Raw genomic sequence first — 17,961 nt, 5'->3', positions numbered from 1 at the left:
GAATTAGACAATTCATTATTCTTTCCATTGCTTTATTGCCTATTAAATATTGGCTTTCCTTTTCTGTCTCTGCAGCTAACATAAAGCTAAGAATCCTAGAATAACCTTGGAATAGTAATGTAATAATAATATATCCTAGTTCCTTGAGAATGATTTGATAAAAATGCCCAATCCAATTTAAACATCTAGCTGACTATTTAACCAACCATAACAACAACAACAACAACAACAACAACAACAACAACAACATTGATTCTTTGGATATTCTAACACTATAAATCTTGGGGGTTGATATTGATCAGCTAAGGGAACCTTGTTCTAAAGCAACTCAACATATTGGCATCCAGAATATTATATACTACTCTATTTTAGTAAATCTGTCAGATAACAGGAATGAGAATGGAGCAAGGTTTCCTTTCAATCCCTAAGAAAAAAATTAGGGTCTAGCCCTAATTATCAGTTATATTTTCCACAAATGCACACTTATACTGTAACACTTATTTTATAAGAGATAGTATAACTGTAGTATTCAACTAAACATTATAAATTTACTCTTAAAATTTTTAATGGTGCACACCAAATAGATCTACAGTCATGTACAAAATTAAAACAATTCACACATGACTAACTGAATATTGTGAACATTCTCGTCTTATTCATCACAAAGTCTCTTATTACAGCACTATGTAAGATGTTTCTGTGTGATGATCAAAGAAAATGCATGTCAGTCTGTGGAATCTGATTATAAATATTCCCAAATTGTGGAAAAATGTTAACTTATATGCATATTTTACATATTTATTCTTTTATTTTACTAAAGCTAATATTGTCTGTTTTGATACTGAATGAGTCACAGTCATGTAAATATATATTCATGTAGGTATTTACATGAATGTGACTAGAGCAAGGCTAATACATTATACCACACTAGGCAGGCTTCACAATAAGTGCAAAGCCAAACAGTGCCAGTAATACTTTGTTCCTTAGTATGCTTCAGGTTTGTGCAGCTACTTGGCTGCATCAGAAAAAAAAAGATTCGTATCATGGGTCCATAAAACAAATATACTTAAAATAACCTTTAAAAATGTTCAGGGAAACTTCAACATATATTACATCTCTGCATGTTTGTATTTGATATCATCCTTGTCTTGCAAATCTTCTAGACATGAAACTGAGCTAATGAAATTTACTTTCTATTTTATCAGGACAAAATTTAAGTTTGGATACAAAATTGTATCTGCTCAAGAAGATAGAAAAAACTGTCAAAAATGCTCAAAAATGTATCTTTAAGTACCTATTCTGTGGCTTGTGGGGAAAAAAATCCTTTGATGCTTAGATTCCTTATCATCTCCTAAATGACTTCTTGATTTCTGCAGTCTAATTGATAAGAAGAGGTTGTTATCACTGTTAAAAAAATAGAAGTTGGAAAACATTGTTGTCTCCTGCAGATCATTTAATTTCAGTGTATCTTCTGGAATTGTAATGTAAAGAATTGCAAAGAGTCTCTTAGGTTTTCTTATGAACCAGACAAATAAGACTTTTAAACATATTTCACACTAGAAGAGCTGATTCATAACCTCTGGCTCCTATGGAGGTTTAATTATTATGCTTGGGTTTCACATTATTCACAAACCTTATGCCTGCAACTGTTTAAAGCAACTACCTCTTTTCCTGGCTTCGATAATTTATGCTTCTGCACAACTTTAGGAGAAGACGTGTTTAGTTCAATAATTTGCAGCAAGTGAAGACCTGCTAAGACCTGAAGCACCTTTAAGAAAAGTAGATTAAATGCTTTCAGAAGTAGTACTTGAAAGTATTATAGATGCTTTCCATCACAGCCATTTTCTTGATTCTAAAGCCCAGATATGAACATATTATTTTTTAAAGTAGAAATCATGATAATCAATATCACTGAGTACATTTTGCAGCTGATTAAACAGACTATTACTACAGAAATGTCAAGATCTCAAGATATTCCATTACTAAATAATTAACAAAAGTCTTTGATAGTGGGAAGAAAAGAAGAGAAGGTAAGTATCGCAGGCAGTCTTTGAAGGAAACTCTGTTTCACCAGTCATTATTGTGTTCAGAAAAGAGAAGATCCTCTGGGTAGATTTTAGGTCCTAAACTTTAGAATATTAAATATAAGTGTGTGGGGAGATCACAGAGGCAATGTGTATAGGCATTTTAATAATCACACTGTGCTCTTTCTGACAATACTAAGAAAGTTCCATTTTTTTGAGCTTATTTCTCAATCAGTCCACATTTACATCTTACAATTATTTTGTGTCAAATAAAAGATAAGGATAATTTTATTTCTATACCGCCCCTCTCCCGAGGGATTCGGGGCGGTGTACAGCCAGGTAAAACACAATACAAAAATCACAATTTAAATTTAAAAATTCTTAAAAGTATTACATTTAAGGCCAAAATTAGCTTAAAAACTCAAAAAATTTAAGAACTCCAAATTTAAAACTCAATTATGAAGCTAGCCCTGCCTGTCGGAAGAGCAGGGTCTTAAGAGCACAGCAGAAAACTCGGAGGTCAGAGATCTTACGTATCTGCAGGGGCAGTTCATTCCAAAGGGCAGGGGCTCCCACAGAGAAGGCTCTCCCCCGGGTGTCGCCAGCCGACATAATTTGGCCGACGGCACCCTGAGGAGTCCCTCTCTGTGGGAGCGAACTGGTTAGTGGGAGGCTATCGGTGGCAGAATGTGGTCTCGTAAGTACCCAGATCCTGAGCCATGGAGCGCTTTAAAGGTGGTAGCCAACACCTTGAATCGCACCCGGAAGACCACTGGGAGCCAGTGCAGCTTGCACAGGAGAGGTGTTACATGGGCGCAATGAGTTGCACCCATAATTACTCGCGCGGCCGCATTCTGGAACAACTGGAGCCTCCAAGTGCTCTTCAAGGGGAGCCCCATGTAGTAAGCATTACAGTAGTCCAGCCGGGAGGTAACAAGGGCGTGAGTGACTGTGCGCAAGGCATCCCAGTCCAGAAAGGGACGCAACTGGCGAATCAGGTGAACCTGATAGAAAGTCCCCCTGGCCACGGCCGTCATATGCTCTTCTAAAGACAGCTGTGCATCCAGGAGGACGCCCAGATTGCGAGCCCTCTCTGTGGGGGGTAAAGATTCATCCCCTATAGACAGCAATGGCGTCAGCTGACTACACCGGGACGCCGGTAGCCACAGCTACTTGGTCTTGGAAGGGTTGAGTCTGAGCCTATTTCTCCCCATCCAGACCCGTACGGCCTCCAGGCAGCGGGACATCACGTCAAGGGCATCATTGGGGTGGTCTGGGATGGAGATGTACAACTGAGTGTCATCAGTGTACTGATGTACGCTCACCCCAAAATCATGGATGATCTCATCCAGTGGCTTCACATAAATGTTGAACAGAAGGGGCGAGAGGACTAACCCTTGCGGCACCCCCCAAGCAAGGCACCTCGAGGTCAACCTCTGCCTCCCTGCCAACACAAACTGCGAGCGGTCGGAGAGGAAGGAGGAGAACCACCGCAACACGGTGCCTCCTATTCCTAACCCCCTCAACCACTGCAGCATGATACCATGGTCGATGGTATCAAAAGCCGCTGAGAGATCTAATAGGACTAGAACAGAGGAACAACCTCTGTCCCGAGCCCTCCAGAGATCATCCACCAATGCGACCAATGCCATTTCCGTGCTGTACCCCTGTCTGAAGCCCAACTGGTAAGGGTCCAGATAGACAGCTTCATCCAGGTACTGAGGGAGCTGTCATGCCACCACACTCTCAACAACCTTCACCACAAAGCGAAAGTTGGAGACCGGACGGTAATTTGCTAATACAGCCGGGTCCAGGGAATAAATAAAGCATTTGTCTCTCTCATGTGTTAAATACAGGATGCTGTATAACAACTATATTTATGGAATATAGAAGAGCAGGTTCCATTCTCTTAACCTATTCCTACTTCAGTTTTCTCATTGTTTTCATTTTGATATAAATCTGCATGAACAACAGTTCTCTTATTCCTGCTGCAAATCCCACTCGCACTTAGACTTACCCAGAGACTGATGATGTAAAGAACAATGCCTGACACACTTCTAAAGTTCTTTTTGTTCTATTCTGTAGTCAGGTTAATGATCTCTTTTGTCATTACTATATCCTATAAACTCAGTTAATGCAAGTTTGACAAACCCAATGATATTTCTTATCTGTTAACGTGGGAACAATGTTTCCACTATATTAACATGGAAGGGCAGAGCAGATAGTTCCAGTAATCGGTTTTGACATTTAACACAAGAACCTCTTATAAATGGTTTCTCAGATGACATGGTTGTTCCTATAACTTTAAATTTAATACTGTGGTACAGATCATTGGAGCTTTTAAAATTTACTTTATGGTCTCTATGAGGGTCAGGTTCCTGGTTACTTTCTCAACTATTTCTTTAGTGACATAAAGGTAACTAAGGCTAAATTTCCCAATGAGCTGAAAATGAAAAATTGTCTGGATGATTTCCCTATCATTTTTTTAAATGAATTAGGTTGTTAATTGCTATTTCCATTTTAGAGTACAGTGGGTTACTTATTTTTGACCTGAAAAATATTAAAGAACTCATGGGTATTTAAACCAGTGTTTCTCAATCTTAGCAAATTTAAGATAAGTGGACTTCAACTCCCAGAATTCCCCAATCAGCATGCTGGCTGAGGGACACTGGGTGTTGGAATCTACACATCTTAAAATTGCCAAAGTTGACACAGATTTAAACTAACGTGGAAAAATTAAATACACTATTATTAAATCTACTCTTAGTACTATAGGAAAACAGAAAGCTGGTTCCAGCTTTGAGCACAGGAAGTTGCTGTTGCCAAGTCAGAACAATGGAATCTTCTTCATAAAGGTAAAGGTTCCCCGCATATGGGTACTAGTCATTTCCAGCTCTAGGGGCTGTGCTCATCTCCGTTTCAAAGCCGAAGAGCCAGAGCTGTCCAAAGATGTCTCCATGGTTATGTGACAGGCATGACTAAATGCCGAAGGCACACAAAGTGCTGTTACCTTTCCTTATACAAATTTCAGAATTAGTGTTATTATGGATTGAACAACTTTCTTGGATGACCAGTGTGTGTGAAATTTAACCATTCAACAGTAGGGTATTATGCCAGAGGAAGATTTTATACCACATAAAATTTGCCACATCACTATGGCAATGATATGTAAGATCATTACATATCTGATTATTTTTCCCTTTTGGATCTTCTAGTTTAATCTTCTTTCATTATATTAACTTGCATAACACTATAATGTAAACTCCCTAAAGTCAAGGTTTGGGACAGCATGTGAATTCTAGCCCATGCATACAGTACATACATAATCCCTTTCCAATTAATGAATTTAGTTAACTGAATTTTCAATTTATTTTCCCAAATATTTTACAAGCTAAAAACTATTTGCGGTTCAATTACTATAAACCTTTCAAGCTCTTATTTCTTTTCTACCAAACACCTGATTTTATTTTGTGCCTAAGAATAAAAAAAAAAGTAGTACAACAATTGAATGTTATGTTTTCAAAATAAGAAATCAATGATACTTTCTTCTAGCAGTTTTAAGTGCTTCTTGAACCTAGTCTGGTGCCTATTAAAACTTCCCACATTCCCCTAAGAGGAAATTCCAGGACGTACACTTTAAAACATGAACTTCATGTTTTAAATGAATGCCTATCTGCATTCTGTAATATTTCACCTGGAGTAGAAACCTGGGAATTTCAAAAAGTTACTTCTATTTGTGATTGTTGAATTGTCTAAGTAATATTATTATTCATGTACAAATTTTGGAATTCAGTCACACAGGAGTGCTGATATTATATTGCTCTGCAATAACCATCTTCTTCTCCATACTGTATACTAATATATATCTCAAGGTTTATATATCTTTTGAGACTTTCTTCTTCTGTTGAATAAGTTTAGTGCTCACCTCGAACTTATTTTGAGATTACTTTTGGCATTTAAAAGGCTATTTCATTTCTTTTTCCAAATTTTTTAAATTTTAACTTACTTGAATGCCTTTTGTTTCTGTTCCACTGATGTCACTTGTTATTGGTGGTTTAATTTCATTTTATATTTCATGTTTGCATTTGATTTTAGTTTAAGAGACCCTCTATTATTTTGTGTGTTTGGTGCATTCTATATCTATATAAATAAAAATGTAAATGTCCATTAGTACATAACCGCACATCTCCGAAAGTTCTTCACTGATTGCTTTCAAATTTTGACACAATGTTGCATTCGACTACAGGCGTGTTTTTATATATCTATATTATATACATGTCACACCTGTCACAGGTAAAAACATGGAAAACATTGAAAGGCATTGACAAACATTGAAAAACATTGAAAAACAGTGCCATCTGCTGAACGTAAAACCAACATGGCAGCCTCCCAGCCCTGATTACGCTCAACAGATTTCTGCTCCTTATATTTAGACTCTCCATATTGCTTCCAAGAAACTGCACATTTGGAAGGGCCGTATCCTGCCATCAGGCTCGGCAGGTAGGCAGCTGGCTCCCTGCCAGGAAGCCCTCGCAGCCGGCGCTTCTAGGGCTGGGCGGGGCCCGCCCAAGCCTGCCTCTGACCTCCCCCTCCCCCGGTCACCCAACAAACTAGCCTCACTGTCGCTGCTGCCCATCCCCCTCGCCAGCCGCTCTCAGGGCTCCCTCCAAAGAACACATGGCAACGAGGCTGTCTGGGTCCGCCGAGTGGGAACCCTCCATCCCTTGCCTGGCCTGAATCGCACGTGGCCCAGCGCTACCACAGGCCCCAAGGTCAGAAAGACCAGCCACTAACCGGCGCTATACGAATCCAGTCGGTGAGCGGGAGATGAAGGCAACTGGAGCCTCGGGGTCGCCTTTGACCAGCGCTGCCTTTAATTCACAGGTGGGCGCTCTGACAGTTCACGGAGCCTACACGAAAATTTTGGCCCCCTGCAGAAAAGGGGCTCCGGGGAGGCTTCGGGGGGCGGAAATGGGCAGCAGGGAGGATGGCCAGCCTGCCTTCATTTCACCTGGAAGAGCAGGGATTTAATCATTCCCCTGCCCTTGGCAGGTGGGGGAGGAGAACTGCGCAGCAGGGGTCCAGTGGGGTGTGCGTAGCTCCTGGCTTTGCCGCTTTCTTCCTTCGGGCGGGCAGCCCCAAACCAGCCTCGAACCCCCACCGCACCCCCCTCCCTTCCCTTCCCTTCCCTGCTATGTGTCTCCCCGTCAAGCCCCCAGAAAACATCTGTGTAGGGAGGATGGAGGGGGCCCCCGAGTTTCTGCTGGGGTGCAGAGAGCCTCAAAGGCCGGGCCTGAAAAGGTAAGGGTGATGGCGGGGGATGCAGAAGAGGCCAGGCCAGAGACAGAGATAAACAAAGAGAGAGGAAGAGAGAGACATAGAGAAATACAGAGAGACGGGGGGGAGAGATACATACAGAGATACAGAGAGAGAGGGTGGGAGAGAGAGAAACAGAGAGAAATACAGAGAGAGGGGGAAGAGAGAGAGACATAGAGATACAGAGAGAGGGGGAAAGAGAAACACAAAGGGGGGAGAGAGAGACATAGAGAGATACAGAGAGAGGGGGAGAGAGAGAGACATAGAAAGATTCAGAGGGGGGAGAGAGAGAGAGAGACATAGAGAGCTACAGAGGGGAGAGAGAGAGACATAGAGAGATACAAAGAGAGAGGGGGAGACAGAGAGGGAGGATTTTGTGGTTCCCATTGTTTTTTAGCAACTGGTTCTCTGCCCTAATCATCAGCTGGGTAGGCATGGCTCGGGGGCCATCATGTGACTGATGAAAGTAAGTGACGTCAAGTTGGCCACGCCCACCAAAGGTTCATGGAGAGTTTGGAACTTCAGCCTCACTCTTTTAGCTCAGCGGAAGCACCAGACTGGGCCACAGCTAGTATACAAATAAAAAACTAAACATATTAACAACTAATTCCCTTGAAAATGAATCAGAATATTATTTCCTCCCATATTTTCTAGTTGTTTCAATGTATTTTCACAGTAGCTAACATTTGTTAATATTTACAATGTTTTAATACATATGCAATCAGGCAGAGAGTTGTTCACAATTGTAAACAATATATGCCACCTCGAAAGGCAATGCAGCTTCTCTAAGCTATGTGGTTATTACTAATAATATTACTTTATTTCCAACAATGAATACTTCTGAGTGCCTTCAAAAGTATATGAGATTTCTTTGGGCTTACTCATAATGTACTGAACGACCGAACTTTTAATAGGGTATTCATTTTCTTCTCTTCAAATCTTGAATGAAGGTTTTAAGAGCATGCAATCTGACAGCATGCAATCAAAATACAAGTTATCTTCAGTAAGGAAGAATTAAAGGGAGAAATCTTTATTAAAAACAAATTTTACCAATTTCAACATTTGGATGTCAAATTTACTGGAAATTTTAAAAAAAGGAAAAACATAATGTTCCAACTGTCAAATGAGTTGCCATTTTATATTTCATTTTGCAGTTAAAACAAATTAAGTGGATTATAAAATGGATCTCAAATTGTAGTAGTAAAATGTATCTTGGAAAGTTTTTATTGGGACCTCAGTAGTGGAAATACATATAAGGCAAGATATCGTTTTTCCATTCATAATTCTCCTCTGTTTTTCCACCATTTTTCCAGTGTAATATTTTTTCTACCACAATAAAACTTCAAGTAGGGACAAACAAAGTATTTGCACAATGCGTTCTGGGTGATAAACATCCAACCAGAAACCTGGGAAAAGATTTAGTACAGAACTAGATGATCTCTGAAAAGGATTTTTAATTTAATATTAAAACATGAAAAATAATGAGTATAATGTCATAATATATTCAAGCAATCTGCAACCAGTTTTGTACAAGTTTGCATTGATCAACACAATGCCTATTCTATAGCTTTCTATAGCATCACTAGAGATCTATATCATTCTGTACAATAGAAGTCAATTAACTTTCATTAGCTCAGTTTAATTAATTCAGCCCAACTTTTATCTCTGTGAAGTCAATTTATAGCATGAGTGCTGGACTGCAGGTTAGTAGGCTGGCCACTAAAGGAACATTCACCATATTTCACCAACTTGTCTCTCACTACTTTGTGTTCAAGATACTGGGCTACTTTTTCATCACTTTAATGAGCTTCATAAACAGAGCAGATGGCTGACCTTTCTCCTTGTTTTCTAGTTCACCACCACCATACAAATATGTGGTCCTGGCTGGTTGGTCTGTTAGATGTACTGTTAGCTTATGAGGGGAAAACCTTAACATTCTGAGGACTATAATGTAGAAAACAATCATAGGACAGCATGAAAGTACTTCTCCCCCTCCTCCTTCCCGTGTGTGTATGTGTATGTGTATGTAAATCCAGCAGCTGTTATCAAAGGGCCTATGTTTTTTGCTACTTATTTAGATATAAAAGGGATACAATAGATGTTTTATTTTTATTCAACAATTCAACTAAGTAATGGAGAGAGAAAAAAATATGTCAGCATAATTTGTAGTCTTTAAGATGCCAAGAGATGGCTGCATTTGGAAAAGATCCTAAGTTGCAAAGAACATGCTTTGTATGCTAAACTCCCAGGTCAATGGAAAAGTGTTCTGACTGAAATCTTGGAAAATCCTTGCCAGCTATTAAATAATTGAGCTTGATGAACCAGGGATCTGATATACAATAATGCAGTTTCCTATTTGAACAACTTTTTGGAAGTAAAAACCAGACTAATCCAATATGGTTTTCTTAACTGTGACATCTAAGTGTTAGATGTCCTATTTCAAAGAATGGTGTGTGTGCTACTTAAAGTCATTAAAAGTTCATTTAAATCAATTCTACAGATAGAACACATGCCTCAAATATTAGCTATGTTTATAATTCTGGCTATGGAGTGTGAAATATAATAACAAGTGTGATAATGATTTTTGTTCACAATCCCCCAAACAGATTGTAAATTGAAGATGGCGTCTTTGGCTAAGAAAGCCTAGTTTCCAATTCTGTTAATGATTAACTTTATTAACAAAATCCCCTTCCCATTTTCTGGCAGAAAGTCTATAAAATGCCATTCTTTATCAGTTCCCGATGATAAATGTTCCCTACAGCCAAGGAAAAATGATACAAGTCTTGCCATTATTCAAAATGTACTAATAGCAGAGGCATGGAAGGAAAGAACTCTAAAAAGTTTGATATATCCAATGCAATACAATGTAAAAATGTTTTGTTAGACTTTTGCGATCTTTATATAATTACTGATGCTCATAAATCATTATTGTATAAAGATAGGAGCAACCATGTTGATGTGTTTCTTTTCAGCATTCTTGGATAACCAATTTTTAAAAATCTTGGTTTAGAACGTTGGCAGATGATTACAGATAAGTCCAAATACAACTGATATTTTAGATCTATTTTAATTTTGCTTTTAAGTCAGATATAGATGTAAAACTATTTTGACTTACCCTGAGGGATGACCTACATCCGTGATGGCGAACCTATGGCATGCATGCCACAGGTGGCACATGTAGCCATATCGGTGAGCTCAGTTCCGGTCTGCATGCGCGTACCGGCCAGCTGATTTTTGGGCCTTCTGGCTGTTTCCCGCCTCTGGAGGGCCTCGGGGGGTGGTGGGGAAAGTCCATTTTTCTCTCTCCCCAGCCTCTAGTGCCTTTCTAGGAGCATGGGGAGGGCAAAAACAGCTTTCGCCATCCCCCCGGAGGCCCTCTGGAGGCCAGAAATGGCCTATTTGCCAACTTCCAGTGGAACTGGAAGGCCTGTTTTTTGCTCTTCCCCAGGCTCCAGAGCCTTTCTAGCGGCCTTCCCCACTCCCTGGAGACCCTCCAGAGGCCGGAAATGGTCCGTTTGCCAACTTCCGGGGGGACCAGCAAACAGGCCGTTTCCAGTGTCTGGATGTCCTCCGGGGGGGTTGAGAAGGCCGTTTTTGCCCTCCCCAAGCTCCTAGAAAGGCTCTTCTAAAAATAACTTAATGTAAGGTGTTTAAATGAACTTTTCCCTCTAAATTTCTAAATGAACTGTGACCATTAGCTCTAGAAGGATAATAAAATAAATTCTTCATGTATTATTTTCTTACAAGCTGTCAGAAACATTTACCATCAAACTATTGGCATGTCTTTCTGAGTGGTGATATTTAAATAAGATATTAATGTGGTATAAAATGTCAGTATACATCATCACATTGTGCAAATACCAAACACAATTGTATATAATAGTCCTTGAAAATGGAAATCTTTATACATCAATTTTTGTGCTGAGGTTTTAACAATCCTAACATAGAGATGAAGCCTAGCTTTAAAAAGTATTCCACTAAATTTCGTATATTCACTAAAATTCCATATCTGAGTTAGCAGCTTTTCCTAACGAAAGTTTAAATCAAGAAAATATCAGATACTGTATTGTAACATCTCTCATCTTTCCTGTAAATTGCTGCTGGTGGTTTTTGAAAACACTGGAAATTGCTTGCGATTGACAATGTGACACATTACAAGGATAGTTTGACTTGACTTTTGCACATTTACACAAAACTGTCTTACATTATTCATGCATTCAACACTTAGGCAATTATCAGAATCATTGATTTCTGAAATCCAGAGACTTCCTTTCACACTAGACTAAAATCTCTTTTTGTCTTCTTTATAAAGATCAAATTAACATGGTAGCCAACAAAAAAAAAAATACTTAACTGTTTCAAGGATCACAAATTCTACTGACTTTCGCCATGCCATCATGCCAACACTTTTTAGAACATCCGATACTGAATTTTTATTGAAATTGAATTTATAATTGAGAAAAATCATTAGGAATGAAATAAAACAAATTATTAATTGATAGAAGAAAGTTAAAAATGACCCAAAGGCTTTGACTGCAGGATTTGAAATCATTTAAATGTATTCATATAAGCATTATCTATGTGGTCCCCTTGATAGCATAGAATCAGTTGAGAATATTTGAACTTAGTGAATCCTATTATGACAGAATATATTTGTAAAGATTTAACTGATCTAAAAGGTACTTGGGGAAGAGAAAAGTAATAAGAACAAAACATTAGGCTCTGATTGAATTTTCCCTCTGGATCCATCACAGTAAGCAGCACTTTCTATAAATGGCCTTTTCCCATTTTTCACAGCATGTTTAGAATCAGACTATTTGAAGTTAAAACAAGAACTAAAAAGAACCCCACTACAATTTTTTGGGGGTCAATCCTTCTGAAGTTGTTTTTAAGAAATAAATATAGAGGTTAATATATCACTGACAGTTTGGCTCAGAGCCCCTTATTTTATATATATTCAATTTAATTACATAAAAGTTATTTAAATATATTTCATATATTTTATAATACTAATCATATTCCTGTTTCAATTATTGTTTTAATTTATGCTTGCACTGCATTTAGCTACAGCATCATAATCAATAAAATTACTATGTGTTAGCAAGGCACATCATACAAATGCCATACTCAGCAGCATTTACTCTTTCTCTAATTTCACTTCCATTTGGACTTAACATATGTAAATTATGCCTTTATATTTCACAATCTGAAGCTACACAGCATTTTCTGTCAATGAAATGCATGTATTACTATCAGTTCTCTTGACTACCATTCCTGTCCACCAATTTTTTTTCTTTATGATGCAGAACAGAGGAAGGATTAACCTGCCTTACTTCCTTTCTACTGCAGTTATGTCTAGAAAAAAGGTTAAAGCTGGAATAACCAAAGGCCACTCCTTTTTAAGACTGTCCATGCCAAATATTCTTAGTACTATTTTCAGTGGTCTGCCCTTTCAATATATAGGTGGAGATAATATAGATTGTTGATAAGAAGTCTTCTGCTTCTTTAATTTTTATTTCTTACTTCTTCATCCATCTCTCTCTTTCTCCTATTGTTCCCTGTTGATAGTTAACTCTTATTGATGTTTATTATATAAGCATCAAGCTATATCTTTTGCTAACTGACATGTATACTTGCCCTGATCTGGATACAGGGATTGACTATATCAGTATGTTGAGAGTAAACTAAAGTGAAAAATACACATAAATTTTTCAACAGACTGTACAGAGATCTTCACTCTACTCTTGGACTCCTTTCATACTACTTAGAGAAGATTAGAAAAAAAGTAAACATAATACAAAATAATACATTATGAAAATTAGAACAGAAAAAACCACTTATTTTATAAATTTTCATATGCAATCTCATGTTAAACTGAAGCAAGAAGATATTTTAAAAAATTATGTATGTATTTTTAAATCTTATCCAATGTAATACATCAACATTAATACTTAATTTCCCTTTCTAAATTATGTTTAAGCCAATATCAGCATCATTGCTTATTTCTAAATTTAATGAACAAATTTATGGTACTTGGGCATCTGGTCAGTACTTTTCCAGACAGACAGAATTGCTCTGTTAATGGAACTAGGTTCCCTTGCCTCACCCTTTAACAACAGGCACATAGAAATAAACAATGACATTTACACACAATTTAAAAGGGACAACCAAAATACTAAAGAGAAAACAAAAGAAAACAAAATGCTAAAAATGCTCCGTGCCAGCAATCATCACCTAGTTAAACAAGGATTAACACCAAGATTAATACCAAGATAATCAAGCAGCAAACAACAGCCTAATCAAGGAACTATGAAGGAAAAAACAACACTCCCATCAACTCTGTCAGAGCAAGCTTCTATACATAAACAGAGACCAAACCCTATATCGTTCTAGCACTGAAGATGTTACATAGTCTGGTAACAAAATGTCTGCATAAACAACCAAGGACAGATAGCACCAAGGATTCCACAGTTCAATCCAAGCTACATATATTCTCTTCTATTGGTCTCATAATCAGTGTATCTTCATTTATCAGCTTGGCTGCCCCTGTCCTGTGTTGCCATGGGCTTGACTCTAAACCAGTTTAAAAAAATTAGGTGGGAAAGGCTACAAAAGGGAACTTTGCTTCAATATTTGTATTATGGCTATACTGTCCTTAAATAGTAGAATGTATGAAAAAAGATGGTTGTCAAGAATCTTCTGCTCTACAAGCTGGTGGTTCATATTGTGAGCTACTTTTGGCCACAGAATGGATAGAATGACAGAATTAACAAGCTCAAACAACTTCAGGAAAGTAGAGTAAAAAAAAACAATAACAGCAATATAGTCTCAATCAATTCCAAAATCAATTATTAAAGTTTTTGCAAATCAGAAAACCAAACAAAATAATATGAAAATACCAGCAAATATCTGCTTGGAAGGATTCCATGTTATTGCTTACAAAATGTTCGAATTGTGACAAGTTAGAAGAAACTAATCATAAAAATAATTATTTGAAAATTTGCAGACATAGAACAAGTAGGATTTATCTAATTATCATATGAAAATGCTCTTAGAAATTTATGTATGATGTATCTCGTTATGTTAGTGGATTTCCCCAAAACATATAATAATGCTATAGCAATAATGGAAACAAAAATTCAAAAGATCACAATTGATCCATAGTCATTTTTTTAAAAAATCAATGAAATACAGTATATTTAAAAAAAAAAATAGCCAGCCTGTAATTCTTTTAATTCAGAATCATTTTCCATTCCATTCAGTCAAAATATGGAACCTACCTTAGATAGACCACCTACTTCCAAATAAAAGCAGATAATGAAAACATTCCATGTGACCCAGAGAGCAGTCCAAATGGAGTACTAAGTAAAGAAAGAAAAACAGATAAAAGATTATGATAAAAATATTATGCACATGGGTGCTGTACATTAAACATATAAGTACACTTCTGGGAACCACCAGGCAGAGAGTTTCCAGAAAGAATTCTCTACTCTGAAATCTGTAGAACTGCAGCCAACTGCAAATCCAATATTCTTTCTTTCACTGACTACACACAAAGAAAGTTAGATTAATTATTTATGGTGCTATATTAATCTATTGATACCAATAAATTCTGACACATTGACCTAACTGTACATTTAATTCTCATAATATATTTCTGCAATGAATGGAAGCAATTATACCACAGCCTTATTTTGCCAAGTCTCTAAGAAATGACCAAAAACGAAATAATCTGATAATTCAAATAAACAAATAAGCCTGTAATTAATAATGTTGTGAATTAAATTTCTCCAGTTTATCAAATGATGGCATAAATACTTTCAAATTTTCCCTCTATCTAGCTAGTACATATACAACACATGTATGTATGCATCAACATATAAAGGAAAGAAAGTAATAGGAATGAAATATATTGCTGGAAAATTAGTATCTAGGTAAATTGATGAGAGCAGCAAAATGACATTGCAGGTATTCACTGTAGTAATTTAGCATAAAAATTCACATTTTTTGGCAGAATAATGTTATGATGCACACAGTGTCACTTTTATTCCTTTTCCTCCCTCGTGAACTTTAGTGTGCAATATGAATAGAACTTCTTTTCATGTCTACATTTATAAAATTCATAGTATGGAATTATGATTTCTTTAATCTCATTAAGATTTGCCCTTAAATGTGAAACTTTGATTCAAAGATGCTTCAATCCAATCACCATGCTGAATGGAATAATTGATCCAGTATGTTGATTATGTGTCATCAAGTCAGTGTTGACTTTTAGTTATTACATAGATAGATTTTCTCCATGAATTCAATGTGTTAAACTGAATCTAATGCTTTCAAATTGATTGAGGGTTCAGTAGGATTCCATGCATGTTCATAGAAATGCACTTCTGCAAATTGTACTGCAAAATCAAATCAAATTGCACATTCAGATTAGATTTGGATTTGCGCACATAGTATTTATGCATCATTTGATGAAAGAATTTTTTTTTGAGTTTTAAAAATTAAATTCACGAAAGATTTTGCATATTGTGACAAACCATAATATATTTTGTTTAATTTTATCTTAATGGTTTTAGCATGTTACATGAACTGAACTGTGGTTTATTCAACAATCACAATGAAATAAACCATGTCTTAACAAGTTGCATGAACTAGTAGAGGGGGTGGGCATAAGTGCACTAACATGCCCTGTCATTGTATTTTTATTTTCTTATTTGTGTTCTCGTTTTTGTTTGACAAATTCCAATAAAGAAATAAATAAACTAAACCTTAATCTCAATTGACTATAAATTTTAAACAGAAAATGAGGAAGACGAAATTCTTTCCCTCCAGTAGTACTTCATTCAAAATCTTTCCTCTTATTAACTGCTTTCATTCCACAAGAAAATAATTCATAGCAACATTGACCATAGGCTTGGACTACAAGACCGCCAAGGTTCCTTCCAGCTCTATTCTGATTAATTTATTTACATAAATATCAGTCCTTGAGTGTTATTGCCAAATTTGTTAGAAAGAAAAAAGTTATTACTGGGAAAAACGTTTTAAAATCATGCTTGATGCTTAAAGTTGCTATTCTATGGAACAGCAACTTTATGGAAGGAAGGACTGTAGTAACTGAACTTTTAAGATGATTTTAAAAACATGTTCATCTGCACCATCGTTCCAGTTATACAATGTATAGTTAACTTCAGTTATGCATTAAGAATGCCAGCCATAGCTGCAGAAATATAGAAACACACTCACAATCATTCTTATCTAGTTCAGTTAAATTTGTGGTGGACAAGAGACCAAAGCAACAGGACAGAAAATGAAAAGTGATTGGCTCAAAATTTGATCAAAATCATTTCTCAAAGAATGTTTGCCTTATCAAACATTTTACAGTTTTTTTTAAGGTCAGATGAAGTTGGCTTTCTTATTGTTTTTTTTTTAATTTATTTATTTTTAAACAAACAAAACATAAAACATCTATCATACATTAGAATTGCAAACAGTGTGTCGATTGTTTACAAATCCCTTGTGCTTCATTTTACAAATTATAGTTCTTATTGTTTCTTAATGTGTAGGTTGGCTTAACTCCAAATAATCTAGTTTTGCATCTTCTGGGTACGTTTCTTTCCCCATTAATCACCATCTATTTCTACAAGTTTTTACTACTTTATACATTTCAATGTAAAAAAAATCTTGTTAGTTGTTTATAATTATAAATGAAAACATAAAATCCATTTATTCTCCTTTAAGAGTAAAAAAAAATCAAATCTCCACATTAACACACAATTAATGTGTGTTAATACAGTTAAAAAATACAGTAAAAAGAAAACAAATCAATATTACACATTTATATTACAATATAGCACTACATTTAGAAATTCAGTTTGATTAACTAATAAAGTTTTGTTCCTGACTCAAACATATATCAGCTAATTGGTTACCTATGAGTTTACAGATACAATTCAAGGTACTGTTTGTCACCCTTAAAGGCTTATATCCAAGACAATCTTCTCTGAATTCAGCCTGTTTGCCAGTGAGATCTAGCCCTTAGGGGTTTCCGGAAAATCCCAAATTTGAGCGAAAGCTATTTATATTTGACTTGGTGGTCAAATATTTTGAGTGATGGCCTATCACCTCTGAATGGCGTACAACTAATACAGGCCCTCCCTACTACATTTTTAAAGAACTGTGAAAATAGGGGTTCCCTATGTAGAGCAGAATTACCAACTCTCAAAGATTAAAGGCCATTCAGTTCCCAGATGTGTCTAAATATAAGATCACTTTCAACTGATCCTAGGATAATATGTATGCATGTCTCGTCTATTTCTTTAGAAAATTTATATGACCGCACACATAATCTCAGTGACCCTAAGCAATTTACAAAAAATAAAAAATTCAATGTAAAAAAAATAAAAAAAGTGTCCCCCCTATCCCCCTGGCAACAACAAACAATAAAACAAGTCACTTGATAGGCTCTATCCTACTTCGGGTTCCACAGACCCACTTGTAAAACCAGATCTTTATGGCCTTGCGAAAGAGTGTCAAAGTGAGGCTAGTCTAATCTCTGTGGGGACAGGGGTGGGTTCTACTTACCTTTACTACCAGTAAAGGTAAGTAACGGGACCGTGCGCAC

General features: G+C 36.6%; 1 protein-coding gene across 2 annotated transcripts in view; it reads right to left on the bottom strand.

Moving 5' to 3' along the window:
* The window catches only part of NKAIN3 (sodium/potassium transporting ATPase interacting 3), a 133,926-nt gene that overhangs the window by 55,796 nt on the left and 60,169 nt on the right, over window positions 1–17,961 (bottom strand). For both annotated transcript variants that reach the window (XM_034429844.3, XM_087890615.1), the window contains one exon: window positions 14,621–14,701. In XM_034429844.3, the coding sequence (XP_034285735.2) occupies window positions 14,621–14,701 (81 nt within the window). The remainder of the gene's footprint in view (window positions 1–14,620; window positions 14,702–17,961) is intronic.

This window comes from Pantherophis guttatus, chromosome 3 (genome assembly GCF_059756535.1).
Source record: "Pantherophis guttatus breed Tessera chromosome 3, ASM5975653v1, whole genome shotgun sequence".
Lineage (NCBI taxonomy): Eukaryota > Metazoa > Chordata > Lepidosauria > Squamata > Colubridae > Pantherophis > Pantherophis guttatus.
This window is presented reverse-complemented; position numbering and strand designations above follow the sequence as displayed.